This window comes from Heterodontus francisci, chromosome 30 (genome assembly GCF_036365525.1).
Source record: "Heterodontus francisci isolate sHetFra1 chromosome 30, sHetFra1.hap1, whole genome shotgun sequence".
In the NCBI taxonomy this organism is placed as follows: Eukaryota; Metazoa; Chordata; class Chondrichthyes; order Heterodontiformes; family Heterodontidae; genus Heterodontus; species Heterodontus francisci.
Window position 1 is genome coordinate 43,724,926 of NC_090400.1, and position 17,380 is coordinate 43,742,305.

Genomic DNA, 17,380 nt, shown 5'->3' on the forward strand with positions numbered 1-17,380 from the left:
GGGGTTGGGAAAAGAGGATGTATGCCATGCATAAGTTTAGATTGATTTCCTTTCTTGTGTTTCCTGACTTGATTCAGATTTAATTTAACTCCTGGAGTTATTGCTGGATATTTATATAACCCTGTCATGCTGGATATTTATAACCCTGTCATTCTAATTCTTCATTATTTGTAATGATTCACAATTTCCTGTGAATCATTAATTTCTCTGCCTGAGTGCTAAAAGCTTGATTTATATTGAATTTGAAAATTCTTATTGTCTGACCATGGCAATACATTGCTGAACTATACGTGGGACTCGAGTTTATAAGCAACTCAAGTAAATAGGCTTGAGAGTCTAGGTGAATACAATTGAATGATACTATAGTGTACATCGTTGGTTTAGGGTATAGTTGTAATGGATGATGAATTCTGGGTACATTTGTGTATGTTTTAAACCTAAAGCATGGATGCAACTGGTCAGTCATTTTTTGTTGAAGTTGACTATATTGTACCCTAGTTTACAGCATTAATGCAACAACATTATTGCATTGATTGAACCATTTTATATTGTAATCTGTCAATGCCTTCTGAGAAGGAGATGTGTTTAGGCATGAAAGTAACAAGAAATCCACAAATATTCAAAGTCTGGTGGCATCTTAGGTTGCCATGCGTTGCTTATTCTAACAAATTTTCCTGTTTTTCCTCCTTTGCATTCCTTGGAAAATAGAACACGGCAAAAATGCATGACCCAGAGGTATTTTTTCATTTAGATCTTCCATTAGTTCACAAAGTGTGCCAATATTATCTCAACTTAGAACTGTGCTTCTCTGTATTTCATGTCTCTGATTTCTTGGCGAAGTACAGCATAGAGGTGCCAACTGGAGCCACGTTAATAGTAGTTGAAATGCTCACATTTGAATTGATTTTGCTCTATTCAATAGATTATCTAGTTATCTGAAGTACGTGTGTACACCTTACTGTCTTCTAACCTTGAGGTGTACTTCATCTTCAGTTTTGCATAACCTTACACAAAATGATTGTTTTATGAATTCTTATGGACATTGTTGCATTTAGTGTTCATCCGAATAACCAGTAAGTGAGATTCATTAACAAATATCTGACATTTCTTATGAAGTTGAAGAAAAAAGTTGGTTCAGTTGGGAAAAAAAGGTCTCTTGAACACGTTTGCATTTTTGTAAGTAATTTTCTTCAGGAAAACTGATTAAAATTATACTTAAGCCCTCCAGCTAATTCTTGGGAATCCCTCCCCTATTTCCTTCCTGCCCACCCCCTTAAAATAAAGAAATTGTATTCACTTTTTTTTTTACTGCCTCCATTGGCTCTGGCTGCATTAATTTCTTTAGCTGGAAAATTTGGCAAAATTTTGAGTTCACCTAAGTTTTGGCACCAATGATTCTTCATGCTTTGCTGAGAGATAACATAGTTTTCCTACTTGGAGGAATGCTGCTGAAGTGCTGTCAGCGTTCTTGTGTGTGCCTGCTGTTGGGCTGTGGTAGGATTTGAACTCTTGTCTATAGGCTGTGAAACATGGACCTGGTAAAATCCACTGCAACAGCAATTAATCCAGATTGTTCAACTAAAATGGAGCAGGGCTTGTCTAAATATCAAGATTGCTTTCATCTTTTGACCACAGATCTCTCCTGAATGTCTGTCTGTGCAGGCTACGAGTGCAAAAACTGCTTGCACATTTCCAGGAAAATACTGACACCTGCTTATGTTGCTATTCAATAATGTTTCTACTAATGGCAAGTGGGAGGTGGGGGAGGTATCTCTTGAAATGATACTCTGTTGTCCCTGTCTGCAAAACCACCTCCCTAACACTAAAGAATTGCTGCTGGAGGCACATAAACACTAGTGTAAATAAGTGCAAATACCATTGCTTGATTTGGAAACGTAATTGAATTTTTTTTAATCTCTGGAAAAACTACCAAATTCAAAATGAATGGAGTGTGGAACCTTCAAAGCTGCACCTCAGCCCTTTTTTAAAAAAAATGTAAAAAAACTCTTCTACCCCAAAATGGAGTGTGACTTTATATTGTGGCAGTAGTGAACACTAGGTAACCACCTTAATGACAAATGTTTTAGTAGCTTTTAAGCAACCTTTAATGTCCTCAATTTTTAAAAAAGGGTTGTTTTCAGCCATGTTTCTCATCTTCAAGTTGTCAGTAGAATACCTACAATAACATTTGGAGTGAAAATGCAGGGTTGAGAAAAATCTCTTTATTCACATGCCGTGGTTCATAAATCACCCTGAGTGGGTAGAAATGACATATGGTGAAAAATCCTTGAAATCAATCCACAAACAAGTGAAGGTTTAGGGTTGATCAAATTATGGTAAGGTACACTGAACTACTTGACATTATACTAAAGCAAACAAGGACTGAATTTAGAAATGTTAAGGCATTGTGTATGATTGGGAGAGGAGTGTGGTGGGAGGAAAGAAATTTGAATGTGATTGTGTTACAGTCTATTTTGGGGGAGATGAGAGTTGTACATGATGCATTTTTTTTTTTCAAAAATATACTTTATTCATTAAAATGTGTTTAAAAAATTACCGAGTGATTCAAATTGAACATTTCATCAAATGCAATACAGATCAGTTTCTTTCAATACAATTCATGAGGTGCTTCACTACACTTACCCTTTCAGGTTATATTTGCAATGCATTACATACTCTTGCATACAGTCCGAGGGGGTTTTTCACTGTTTCCAGCCTCTCTCTCTACTATAGCAGGAGGGCCTTACACAGTGGCCTTTCCCCATTGAGCCTTTGCGGCAGCTACCCCAAGCTTTGTGCGTCCCTCAGCATGTAGGACTTTGGAATGTGCCAGTCTGGAAGAGCATCTTTTTCTGAAAATATACTTCACAGAATTGTTACAGGGCAGAAGGAGGCCATTTGGCCCATCGTGTCTGCACCGGCTCTCCGAATGAGCAGTTCACCTAGTGCCACTCCCCCGCCCTCTCCCCGTAACCCTGCACATTCTTCCTTTTCATGTAACAGTCTAATTCCCTTTTGAATGCTTCAATTGAACCTGCCTCCACCACACTCTCAGGCAGTGCATTCCAGACCTTAACCATTCGCTGCGAGAAAAAGTTTTTCCTCCTGTCGCATACAAGTGCAGCAGGCAAATGGTATTTTGGCATTTATTGCTAAAGGAATAGAGTATAAAAGTAGGGAAGTGTTGCTGCAACTGTGCAAGGCATTAGTGAGACCGCAGCTGGAGTATTGTGTACAGTTTTGGTCCCCTTACTTGAGGAGGGATGTAGTTGTGTTGGAGGCAGTTCATAGGAGGTTCACTGGATTGATTCCAGAGATGAGGGGTTTCTGTTATGAAGAGAGATTGAGCAGTTTAGGCCTTTACTCTCTAGAGTTTAGAAGAATGAGAGGAAATCTAATTGAGGTATATAAGATGATTAAGGGGATTGACAAAGTAGATGTAAAGAGGATGTTTTCTCTTTTGGGGCAATCTAGAATGAGAGGCCATAGTTTGAGGATAAGGGGTAGCAGATTTAAAACAGAGATGAGAAATTAATTCTCTCAAAAGGTTGAGTCTGTGGAATTCACTACCCCAGAGTGCAGTGGATGCTGGGACATTGAGTAAATTTAAGGAGGAGATAGACAGATTTTTAATTAGTAAAGGGTTGAAGGATTATGGAGAACGGGTAGGAAAGTGGATTTGAGGCTGAGATGAGTTCAGCCATGATCGTTTTGAATGGCGGAGCAGGCTCGAGGGGCTGAATTGCCTACTCCTCCTAGTTCTGATCTTATGTTATGTTTTGCTTCTTTTAACAATTACTTTAAATCAGTGCCCTCTCGTTCTCAATCCTTTCACAAGTGGGAACAGTGTCTCCCTATCTACTTTGTCCAGACCCCTCATGATTTTGAATACCTCTATCGAATCTCCTCTCAGCCTTCTCGTCAAGTAAAACAGTCCCAACCTCTCCAGTCGATCTTCATAACTGATTCCAGGGATTAGGAACTTGATTCTCATGAATCTTTTCTGCACCGTGTCTAACGCTTTCACATTCTTCCTAAAGTGCGGCGTCCAAACTGGACGCAGTACTCCAGCTGAGGCCTAACTAATGTTTTGTACAACTTCAACATAACTTCCTTGCTCTTGTACTCTATGTCCTTATTAATAAAGCCCAGGATACTGTACATCTTATTAACTGCTCTCAACCAGTCCTGCCACCTTCAATGACTTATGCATATATGTACCCAGGTCCCTCTGCTCCTACATCCTGTTTAGAATTTTACCCGTTATTCTATATTGTCTTCATGTTCTTCCTACCAAAATGCATCACTTCACATTTCTCTGCATTGAACTTCAACTGCCACCTATCTGCCCATTCCACCAACTTGTCTATGTCCTTTTGAAGTTCTACACCATCCTCCTCTCAGTTCACAATGCTTCCAAGTTTCGTATCATCCACAAACTTTGAAATTGTGCCCTGCACACCAAGGTCTTTATTTATAAAATTTGTAACAAAACAAATTACAAAACAATTCAAATTGGACATTTCATAAAGTGCAATACAGATCAGTTTCTTTCAATACAGTGCCTGAGGTGCCTTACTACATTTGCCCTTTCAGGTTACATTTACAGTGTACATTTGCAGAGTTGTAGATGATGTATTTGGTAGCATTAATGAATTACTAGGCATTATACTGTTGGGATAGATTTTAACCTGGCCAAGGTTCTTTGGAAGAATATCTCCTTTTTATGTTGAGCATTAACAAAATGTTGACTTTATCTTTGAAATGTGCTGTCTGAAGGGTAAAGTCAGTATATTAAAACTAACTAAATGAGTCAATATGTAAACAATAATCTTCTTTGGCCTCCTTATCTCGAGAGACAATGGGTAAGCGCCTGGAGGTGGTCAGTGGTGTGTGGAGCAGCGCCTGGAGTGGCTATAAAGGCCAATTCTAGAGTGACAGGCTCTTCCACAGGTGCTGCAGAAAAATTTGTTTGTCGGGGCTGTTACACAGTTGGCTCTCCCCTTGTGCTTTTGTCTTTTTTTCCTGCCAACTGCTAAGTCTCTTCGACTCGCCACACTTTAGCCCCGCCTATTTGTAAACAATAATAGTCACTTTAAAGTAATAGAAACGGAGAATGCTGGAAGCACTCAGCAGGTCTAGCAGCATCTGTAGAGAGAGATATAATTAATGTTTCAGGTCGATGACCCTTCACTAGACCTGGGAAAAGTTGGAAATGTAATAGGTTTTAAGTGGTCGAATGGGGAAGGGTGGCAAAAGAACAAAAAGGAACGTCTGTGACAGGGCAGAAGACGGGAACCATTAAATGACAAAAGAGTTGGTGGGGCAGAGCCGAAGGGAGTAATAGTGGGACAAGTAGAGACAAAAGATGTGTCCAGAGGAGATGTGAATTGCAGAATAAAGAAATCTGCCATCCAAAAGCAAAAGAGAAAACGGGATTAAGATTGACATGCACAGAAAAGGAAACAAAATGGGGGCAGTGATTATGGTCTGAAATTATTGAAGTCAATGGTGAGTCCAAAAGGCTGTATTGTGCCTAATTGAAAGATGTGCTGTTCCTCGAACTTGCGTTGAGCTTCATTGGAGCACGGTAGTAGACCAAGACACAGATGTCAGCGTGCAAGCAAGGTCGAGAATTAAAATGGCAGGCCACCAGAAGCTCAGGGTCATGCTTGCGGACTGAACGGAGGTGTTCTGTAAAGCGGTCAGCCAGTCTGTGTTTGGTCTCCCCAATGTAGAGCAGACTGCATTGTGAGCAATGAATGCAGTATACTATATAGAGAGAAGTACATGTAAATCATTGTTTCACCTGGCAGGAGTGTTTGGGGCCTTGGGCATTGAGGAGAAAGGAAGTAAAAGAGCAGGTGTTGCATCTCCTGCACTTGCCTGGAACGGTGCCATGTGAAGAGACGGGGTATTGGGAGTGATTGAGGAATGGACCAGGGTGTTGCGGCGGGAACGGTCCCTTCGGAAGGCTGAATGGGGAGGAGCAGATGTGTTTGTTGGTATCAAGCTGGATGTGGCTGAAATGGTGGAGGATGATTTGTTGAATTAGGAGGCTGGTTGTATGGAAGATAAGGATAAGGGGAACCCTATCGTGGCTCTGATAAGTCGGGGAAGCGGGTGAGAGCAGAAGTGCAGGAAATGTGTCAGACATGGTTGAGGGCCCTGTGAACCACAGTTGGGGGAGCCTCAATTCAGGAAAAAGGAAGGCATATCAGAAGTACTAATATGGAAGGTTGCATCATCAGAATAGATGTGATGGAGATGGGGAAACTGGAAGAATGGAATCCTTGGAGGAGGCAGGGTGTGAAGAAGTGTAGTCGAGGTAGCTGCTGGAGTCAGTGGGCTTATAATATTTGTTAGCCTATCCTCAGAAATGTAAACAGAGAAGTCAAGGAGGGGAACGAAAGAGTCAGACGGACCATGGAAAGGTGAGAAAAGGGTGAAAATTGGAAGCAAAGTTGATGACGTTTTCCAGTTCGGGACGAGAGCAGGAAATGGCAATGATACAGTCATCAGTGCATCGGAAAAAGAGTTGAGGGATGGTGCCCAAGTAGGAGCGGAAGAAGAAATGTTCCACATATCCCACAAAAAGGCAGGCACAGCTAGGACCCATGTGGGTGCCCATAGCAACACCTTTTATTTGGAGGAAGTGGGATGAGTTAAAGGAGACGTCATTCAATTCAAGAACAAGTTCAGCTAGGCAGAGGCGGGTGATGGTGGATGGAAACTGGTTGGACTTCCATTCACGAAAGAAACCGAGATCCCTGAGACTGTCCTGGTGGGAGTTGGGGGTGTAGAAGGATTGAACATCCATGATGAAGAGGCGAGAGCTAGGGCCAGGTAATTGGAAAACTGTTAAAGTGGTGTAGGGCATTCGAAGAGTCACGGATGTAGGTGGGAGGAGGCTGGATAGGGGAGAAAAAATAGAGTCGAGATGGGAAGAAATCAGGTCAGTGGGGCAGGAGTAGGCTGAAATGATAGATCTATCAGAGCATTCTGTTTGTGGATCTTGGGAAGGAGGTAGAAGCGGGCTGTTCGTGTTTGGGGTCTGAGATTGGAAACCATGGAGGGAAGAGCTTCAGAGGAGTTGAGGCCAGTGACGGTCCTGGAAACAATGGCTTGACGTTCGCTGGTGGGGCTATGGTCCAGGGAGGTAGGATATAGTGTCAGCTGGCATTCAACCTCTGCTGAGTAGAGGTCAGTTCGCCAGACAACACCACCACCACCACCCTCCTTGTCAGCAGGTTTGATGACAATGTTGGTGTTGGACCTGAGAGAACGGAGTGCAGCAGGTTCAGAGGGAGACGGGTTAGAGTGAGTGAGGGGAGCAGAAAAACTGAGACGGCCGATGAGAACTGCCAGCGTCACAATGAAAAGATAGAGCGGGTAAGAGGCCAGAGGGATGGGTCCAGGTGGAGGGAGTAAACTAGAGACAGGTTAAATGCATCCGCTGTGTCGGGTGGACTCCTGGCCAAAGAAGTGGATGCCAAGGTGAAGGCAATGGAATAAGAGCTCCACGTCATGCCGAGCTTGAAACTTGTTGAGGTGGGGGTGTAAGCAGGTAAAGCTGAGTCCTTTGCTAAAGACAGATCGTTCAGGATCAGACATGGGGAGGTCAGAGGGTATCATGAATACATGGCATGAGGTGAGATTAGAAGGAGGGATGGGGCCAGAGGGAAGTGAAGGGGAAGAAAAATGTGGAGGGATATTGATACTCATGAGCTGTTGGAGCTTGCAATCCTTAACACTTGCAAAGAAGAGAAAAAGAAGGCTTTGGGTGAAGACGAAGGATGAAATAATACTGTCAGTTTAAAGGGCTGCTCAGTCATCAGTGGACACTGCTTTTTGCTATTGTTTGGCCACTACTAGGTGCCAATCCACTTGCAACAGAAACTGAATGTGGGCTAGCCTTTGACGACTGACTGAGCAACTTGGAGCTCAGTGAAGGTTTTCTGTTTTTGCTGGTCTCCACAGACATTAGACACTGCGGAAGGTATTGCTCCCTGCCAGTATTGCAAATTTAGTCTCCAATACTGAACCACTATACAAATCACGGTGCAATATAAGTGCCACTTTTTACAGCACCTGGAAACCAGAGATGTTGCAATGCCATTTCCCTGAAGCAGTGTGCATTATAAATGGCCAGCTTTCCTAGAAAAGTTGATTTCCTGCTATTTGCTACTTTCTAAAAATTTGTGATTGAAACAGAACACTGTTAACAATATTTAATTTTGGATTTTCAGATTGAAAATATTGCATCTCAAAAACCTTAATCTGATTGTTTAAATGTAATGTCATTACTGTGCAGGTTTATTTTGTTAAATATTGGTTTCTAAATGCAGCTCAACCTCTTTTTAATTTGGTTTTACAGAAAATTAGTTTGTGTTCTTTCCAATTTAACTTTTTTTAAAAATAGATCAGAATTTTTCTCACGAAGAACTTGAAGACTATAAATGTATATATTTTTAAAAGCTGATATTTTACAGCTGTGAAATTGAAAGGTGATGGATTTTGGAATTATTTACATTATTGCTTAACTTCAATATTAAAATAATTCTCTATTAGATTGCCCTTCTTGTTTTGTTGAATGCTTGACACATTTTGAAATCTGATTGGGATCTTCCATAATCCTCAACTTGAAGTTTCCAAACCCCAGATTCTCTTCTCTTTTATTTATATCCTTAATAAATGCAGAATTATTCTTTGCTGGCCACCCACAACCCTGCTCAGCTCAACAAGAAAGGATTTCCTATTCATGTGAACAAAATACTGAACTAAAATGGAGTAGAAACTGGAAAACGGTGTTCATTTTAACTAGCAATTTAACTTTTTATTTAAAACATTTTATTTTAAGAATTCAGCTTGATTTAATATTTTTGTTACACTTGTGTACATGCTGCTTTGTAATTTTATCATACACCAATACCACGTGGATACTTCAGTGGGAGCTAAACTCAGACCAGTAATAAAGTAATTCCTTTAATTATAATTTCATTGCATTTAATTTTTGGTTAGAGCAGTGTGATCCTTGTTCGGGTAATCAGCAGTACTATGACATATTTTCCAGTTGAGTTATGCTAAACATGGTAACAGGACCGTGTAGCTGATTTGCAAAATCTTATCTCCTTCCCTCCCATTTTCTTTCTCCCGTCTCTGTAAAAATGGGCAATGCATGAGAACCTGGACATGGCTTTACTGTGAGTCTTTGTGTTACATGATTTACGAAAATTAGTACAAAAAATACTCTGAATAACCCAACTGATTAAAGTAATAAACACTTGAGGAAAATGATTTACCACTTGGATATATATTCCTTTTGCCTCAACACAACATTTATGCAAAACTGAATTGAATCTTGGACACCACTAACTGAATGCACAGAAAATTCATCGTACTTTTAAAAACTTAAATTCATAATTACAAACTATTTCTCATTCCAGTAAGTGTAAAAGTGATCAGTTCAACTGGGCATCATAATATATTATAATTAGCAGGATATTGGTGATGGCTGCTGTTCTCATGGTACATTATTGTTAGCTATCATTGAGTAAAATTGCAAGGGAGTAACACACTTTCACAATATTTCAGTTCTACAGTCACGTGGTAACGGTAATACATCTCTGTTTTAAGTTACATACGTTAGAATAACTATTTTTAAAGCTGGTCCGCTACAAAACTCCAGTTTTTAAGTGGTTTTAGGACATTGCTGTACTTTCAAATGTTTTTAGTCGCTTTGCTTGTATTCTAAATTTGTGAATAATTGTGATGAACAGAATTATGGAAGCATGAGTTCTTCAGGGTGTTTTTAACCAAGCTCCATGTGAAAGTGAGGATATATTTATGCATGATTTCTTTGATCTGGTGCCTGAGTTATGGTTTCTTTCATGTTTCTCTTCAGTAGTTTGGACTTGTCAGAACTGGCTAAGGCTGCCAAAAAGAAACTTCAAGCAGTAAGTTATGAATAAACAATTACTTCCATATTGTTACAAATAACATTTTTGTTCTTCCTGAGAATTGGACTTGTATGAATATTCTGCAGATTAAGCTGCCTGTATGCACTGCATACATTTTATGCATATATAAATATAGAAAGCAGAAATAAAAACAGAAAATGCTGGAAATACACAACATGCCAGTCAGCATCTGAAAAGACAGGTTAACATTTCAGCTAGAGACTCCTTTGTCACAACTGTTGTATTTCCAGCATTTTAACCTTTTTATTCTTGGTTACAATATAAACTCTCCTATTTTTGTTTTAATTACCTGCTGCAATTTATTTCAGTAACCAGGATTAATATTCAATAATTAAATAATGGTACAAAATGTTAAAATACATTGGGAAAAAGTTGCAGTGAATATTAGTTTATTAAAGCTGAGAAATCTTTGGGAAAAAGAAGTTTGTGTAAAATAATTTAGTTCAGCTTGCCACAATATCCTTCATTTGGACATGTATCTCAAGGTACTGCATGATGCTGTGAGCCTCTTTTCAGCATCTTTGAAAATTAAATAAATATTGTGTGCCTCTGTTACTCTCGAACCTTTTTGTGTGGTGTTTTTTCCTCATTGGATTTTATATTGTGTGCTATTTGCTGCCTTCTGGTAACTATAGCTCAAATAGTTGTCCTGACACAAAACCTTAAAGGGATCTGTGCTAAATCTGAGTCTCTTGTATTTATTTTGAATCTAAGTATTTCTACAGTAAAAACTTTGCTTTTTACTGGATTATTGCCGCAGTTTAGGAACCACCTTCAGTGGCCACAGACACCCACATGTTTGATATTGTAAGGCCGCAGTTTGAAATGATCTGGAATCGCATTGAGTTTTAACCGATCCTATCTTTTCAACGTTCACTTGCACCTTTTCCAGTAGGGGCCCGCAGGAGACTGATCAGCAACCCTAGAACCACACATTGAGGCAAATGGTGTAGTATCCTTATCACCATGAGAAGATCACATAGACCCTATTGATAAGTGACTTTAGCCCCACAGATTTGACTTGGAATCATCAACTTTTTGAAAAGCATTAATATTTAGAAGACAAAACTTGATATCTCATATAGCTCTGAATATTAAATTAACTTAAAATTGGTAAAAATACATTTAAATTTGTTTGAAAATTTTCTTTACTCATGGAGTGATAAATGTTTGAAGTGATTTACCAGGTCTGGTCGTGAGGTATCTTGACTATTTGGTTTTAAGATATGTTTGGATCATAGGCTGAGTGGGTTGAAATAATAGGATAGTCATGGTGGCCAGATGATCATTGCATTTTTAATGAAAAATTAAATAAATATTTATACATAAATAGAATGGGTATACAAAATTATGAGGGACATTGATAGGATAGATAGGAAGAAACTTTTCCCTTAGTGGAGGGGTCAATAACCAGGGGGCATAGATTTAAGGCAAGGGGCAGGAGGTTTAGAGGGGATTTGAGGAAAACTTTTTTCACCCAGAGGGTGGTTGGATTCTGGAACACACTGCCTGAAGGGGTGGTAGAGGCAGGAACCCTCACAACATTTAAGAAGTATCTAGATGAGCACTTGAAACGCCATAGCATACAAGGCTACGGGCCAAGTGCTGGAAAATGGGATTAGAATAGATAGGTGCTTGATGGCCAGCACAGACACGATGGGCCGAAGGGCCTGTTTCTGTGCTGTATAACTCTATGACTATATTTGAGGCACAGCAAGATGCAGAAAATAGAGGAAATATTAGGGCACTCGGATGAGAATTATCTATCAAACAGCCAGTACAGACACTGTGTATTGAAGGGCTTCCTCCTGTTCTGTAAACTTCTATGGTCTTGTCTTTTATTTCTTGCTGTTTTCTTTTTGGTGCATCCCCTGTTGATGTGGCTGCAGTGGGTAGCTTGGCATATGAAAAGTGGATACAAATCCATGCTCTACCCTTCATGGTACACAAGGTTACCTATTGGCAATATTAAATTCTTTGTGAATTTATTCAAAACCCTGTGACAAATTTTGCCTTGTAAAATGTGCCAGAACCATGGTTCTGAGGAAAGAAATGATGTCCAACCTTTTGAAGCAGAAGGCCAGATCCATGTGCCGTAATGAGTAAATGGATCACATATGATCAATACCCTTTTGAGTCCAAAAGAATCACAATTATGACCACATGTTTACAATGACTGAATAGGTCAACTTCCCTTTTTATTACATGAGATTGTGTGGTTTTTATTGGTGTTTTGTAAATCACATTCTATGATTCACTTCATTTTTCTGTGAAAATTGCAAGTCTTTGTTCAGCTCCAATCTATTTTGCATTCTGAGTCATTGGACCACACCATTTCCAACTCCTTGTGTCTGTGTGTTTTCATTCATCTGACTGCCACTTTCCCTTTTTCTTATTAATCTTTTCTGTTTTTACTCTTCGTGTCTGCAACCTCAAGGGAAGGGAGACAGGAGAGGCAGCAGCATGGAAATTCAGGCAGGTGGGTTAGAGGCAGCAGAACTGGGACTTAGGCAGGTTCCTGTTAGGCGATGCAGGCTGTTGGGCCGGCAAAGTGCTGGCATATTTATGCTTTCAAAGCATTTGTAAGGGCCATTGTATGTTCTTTAAACAGCAACTGAAAGCAAAATGTGACAAAAGCTGTATATCTGAAACAGAATAAGCTGCAAAAACACAGCAGGCCAGCAACCTGAGCCACAGCTGAAGGACCAAAAATGAAAAGCACTCTCTTTGAGAAACCTATTGGCAGACAGGACTAATCCTTGGAAGGGGGAAGGAATAAAAATAACAGTTTCACAATGAGAGGTGCCAAGGCAACTCAACCCACTGCACTCTGGCTGCAGGAGTCGGCAGCACTATTTTTTTTAATTCCCCCACCAGCAAATCACCTATGTCTGCTTCAACAATCCATTGAAACTGGTGAACAAACTGGAGTTGGATAAGCCCGGCATAAAGTATTTTCAGTTGCCTTTGAATTACGAACTCAAAATTATCTGATATCTTTCAAGACCTTTGTGGCAACGTTAAATACAGTAATTAAAATGTATCAGCTTTTAAGTGAAAATTTAAAATGTGGTCTGTACACACATGAGAAAAGATGCTGTGGTTTTTAATTTTCTCAACAGAAATGATGTACACCTAATGCTTTAAAAAAAAAAGTTAGTCTTCCCTCAGTTAATTACAGGTGTGTTAGTGCATGGCTTGCTTAGCATAAAGATAATACAGGCCTGTGCAAACCTTTCTTTGAACTGCATCAATGAAGTACAAAACTACTTGGCATCAGTTTGGACAGGTTTTTTTTTACAAAAGACGCTTGAAGTTTATGAATTAGTGTGCATTCCATTTTCTTTATGCGCAGCTGAATAACCGCCTTTTTGAAGAACTTGCAATGGATGTTTATGATGAAGTTGATCGACGTGAGAATGATGCAGGTATGTGGAAAGTTAATGTATTTTTGCTGTAAATGTGAAACTATTGACCTTTTTAATACATGGCAATGGTATGTGGAGTGCAAATGTGTGATCTACTTGTTGGAAGGATCCTACATGCCATGAGGTTGGGTATTTTCACCTAATTTCATATGAGGAGCAACACAGTCATCTCAAACTCGTCATAATTTAATATGTTGCATTTTATTTTTTTATTTTATTTAGAGATACAGCACTGAAACAGGCCCTTCGGCCAACCAACAACCACCCATTTATACTAACCCTACAGTAATCCCATATTCCCTACCACCTAGCTACACTGGGGGCAATTTTTACAACAGCCAATTTACCTATCACCTGCAAGTCTTTGGCGGTGGGAGGAAACCGGAGCACCCGGCGAAAACCCACGCGGTCACAGGGAGAACTTGCAAACTCCGCACAGGCAGCACCCGGAATCGAACCCGGGTCGCTGGAGCTGTGAGGCTGCAGTGCTAACCACTGCGCCACTGTGCCGCCCTAAATTATTGGATGAGATATTGAATTAGCAAATTTATTCAAGGCCGTAAGGATGGCTAGTATGGAAAATGGAACTATTATACTAATATAATATCTTCTGAACTTGGGAATAAAATGCAGTGTTGCAGCTGAAATTGACCTCACAGTATGCGATGCAGAATCTGGTTGTCAAAAGTATTTCTTTCTTCTTTGTTCCCATCATCCATGTTAGCGACTACTCAATGTGGAGTGTGAAGGAAAGAAACTATGGAAACCTTGTGTGAATTGTTACAAAAGTGCTTCCATTTTTTGTTAATTTTTTTTTGAGGACTTGGGTTTTAAAACTGAAAGGAATTCCATAGATGCTGGACTTTTTTTTAAAAAAGTGGTCAGTGGAAGTTCTGTTGGACTTGGTTTGAAAACAACCCTTCGTGGAAGTCACCTGTCTTCAGATAGGTACCCAATGGGAGCTTTTTGACCTGGGGAGGATGTTTACAGAGAAGTGACAGGTCAAGATTTATAGGGATAAGGAGGCTTGACTCTTGAGATATTGTTTTTGGTTTCACTTTGGACAGTCAGTTGAGGTGTGGGCAGTGCTTTAAAAGGTGTTTAAAAATAAACCTGCCAAGGACAAAACCCCAGCTCGGCCTTTTCCATCTCTTTGAAAAGCCTGCCAGTTTTTCCATCTCTTTGAGAATCAAGTGCAAGAAATTGAGAAACTGATGCTGCATTTCTTCTGGAAAGCCTGCCAGAAACCCCTGATGCCGCATTTCTCTTGGATAGTCTGCCAAACTGATCTTCAACGTCACCTGAAAAGAATTGTTCTAGAAAGATCCCAGTGACAGCCGTCTACACGTATTTGGGACACCAGAATGAAAGGACATCTTTCCACATCTTTTTTTCTTCAAGAATTAGCAAGTATTTGTCCAGAGAGTTTTCAAAATCTTTTTTTTTTTGGTAACAGCTCTAAAGAGAAAATCTCCTTTTCGGTTAACCTGGTATGTATGTGGGGGAATAAGGTAAAAAGGGAACTTCAATATTTCAATCTGTGTTAATGCTTTGCTACGTTGCTGGTTAAGTCTTGTTTTATAATAAACTGATCATTTTGTTGTTTATTAAAGAAATGTGATTGGTGTTTTATTCTGGGATAAAAATGGAGTCTATGGTTGACCATATCGGTAACTGGGTTAAACATTTAAGTATATGTTGTGACCTGTATAGAAGTGGAATTAGAACACAGTGCACTCCTCCCGCCTCAGTCGTAACAGAAACCAGCGATCCAGAACTCAAGAACTGATTTCTTCGTATCCCATTATAATATTATAAATACAGATACACTTTTGTCTACCTTGATGGGTGTACAGAATGATGTGGGTGAGAAGATCAAAAAGTAGCTCTTGAATTGAGGCATGGTTTTGATGCTTGAAAATGTGTGAGCAGTTTCTTGGTCAATTTTCTTCCCTTGTTTATCTCTTTTGAAAGCTTGGCCTCGTTACTGGGCGAATGTTCTCTGCTAGCATCACAGCTGACCTCTGTCCTCTCATAATATCTACGCATATTCCAACAAGGGACACTGAATTGAAATATGCATTGGGATGATGGTGTCTTTATTTTTGTGAAATATTTGCATTAGTCAGTATTTCAATGTCTGATCCACATTTTCTATCCATTTGGTTTCACATATCCTGTTTAAAACCAAAATACTTTTACTGGCCAGAGTGCAGCAGATTTAATCTACTGAAGTCAGGAATTGTATTGCTATTTATTATAAATGGCCTGACTTCGAACATGCCATTTCCTTAATGCTTCGCAGTACTGAGTTGTGGAATCATCCAGCATAGAGGGAGGCAACTTGTCCCATCATACCTGTGCCAGCTCATTGAAAGACCTATCCAATTTGTCCCATAGCCCTGCAGAATCAGATTGGTTAGTCTCTACCTAGCTGACATTGGTCCTAATATGTCACAGAATAGTCTCCCCATGCCTCTATATGGCTGTCATGTTTTTCTTTACTGATGTGTGCAATTTTTATGTTTTGCCTTTGTTAAACCTAGAGTAGACAGCAAGGTGACACCCAACCGACAGCCAGATCTGGTGGGGAGAGGTTGCACAGGAGCTAATGCAGCAGATGTAAGCCAAATTGGTGTATTGGGGTTCTTCACCTTACTGCTACAAAAGTAAAATTTGGATGTTACTAAAGGAATGAGTAACGTAAACTGAATGTTTTAAGCATCTGTAAAATGATGATACAAGAGTCTTGTTTTTGTTTTGGCAGTCTGAAAGTGTTAGTTTCTTCAAGCCTTTAATCAGACATGTCAGAATAAAAAATACTTCATAGAAGTAAATGCATTACAGTTTTCAGTCTAGCGATAAAATCTGCTCCTCCCTCTGAGTTAAGTTTTTGGCTGTGTGACATGTAGTTAACAAGGTTGAGAGCCCATGGGAACAGCTTTAAAGTTAGTGTTGACAAAAAAGATGCAAGATAGCTATTCAAGATCATATTAGTTTCTATTTGAGATACATATTGATGTCTCAAATGAGCAAGTGAAAATTGAGATGTTTTCAGTTCTATGCCATCTTGCGTATTCCATAAATAGCCTTTACCCCTTTTTTGCTTTTTAATTCAGTTTGTTAGTTAGTAGCCAGTACTTACTGCGGACCTTGTGTCGTCTACATCCAGATGTATAATTATGCAGCTATCAAATATTTAGAATGTGTAGTAGGTAATGACTGTTTTTTCATGGAATACATTTTTTCATTTCCCTATCTTTCACCACACTCCTCCCTCCTTTCCCTCCTCAACCCCCCTCCCCCCCCCCCCCCCTCACTAATGCCCTCCAAAACAATGATTCTTGTGTGAATGTTTCAAGCTATTCATCTGGGAAGAATATCCCACAGTCCAGCCCGATTTTGTCCTCGGAGAGCATCTGTATGTATGCACACAGATTCCAGTGGGTATTCTTGGATGGTTGTGGGGAGGAGAAATTCTGATAGCCTTTTTCTCCATTCGCTAGCTCACAAGTTCTGAGGCCAGTTGCAGCATCCTTATCTCCAGTCAGCATAGACCAGTGATTGAATGTGGGATCTTCTAGATCTGTGCTATTCCGTTCCACACGAGCCAGTCCATTCACCAAATGAGCCATCAGAACTGCTGACAATTGTTTTAGTATAATTAATATGCCATTTAATATTTTTGAGCAGTATTACCAAGTTATTTGAAAGTTTACTGAAAAGTTCATAATCTTTGAAGTTTTTTTGAAAAGATGTCAGAACAGATTACTAATTGTTTAAAATCACTTTTTATCTCAAATTAATGCTTGTGAAAAAAGTGAATAATGGAGAGTAATATTGGAACCAGCTGCATGATAGCAAGAATCAATTATACCATTTTAGTAAGGAAATGCGATAGGAATGTGCGTACTGTGGGAAGTGCATGTTATTGCAGCCAACAGACTTTCAACGACTGAAAAACCTGTCCAT

General features: G+C 39.7%; 1 protein-coding gene across 6 annotated transcripts in view; it reads left to right on the top strand.

The window, feature by feature from the left end:
- Positions 1-17,380, top strand: part of git1 (G protein-coupled receptor kinase interacting ArfGAP 1) — a 216,182-nt gene that overhangs the window by 133,860 nt on the left and 64,942 nt on the right. For 4 of the 6 annotated variants that reach the window (XM_068010450.1, XM_068010453.1, XM_068010455.1 and 1 more), the window contains 3 exons: positions 709-735; positions 9,905-9,956; positions 13,336-13,408. In XM_068010450.1, coding sequence (XP_067866551.1) covers positions 709-735; positions 9,905-9,956; positions 13,336-13,408 — 152 coding nt within the window. The remainder of the gene's footprint in view (positions 1-708; positions 736-9,904; positions 9,957-13,335; positions 13,409-17,380) is intronic. The other 2 variants (XM_068010451.1, XM_068010452.1) reach the window with 2 other exon arrangements.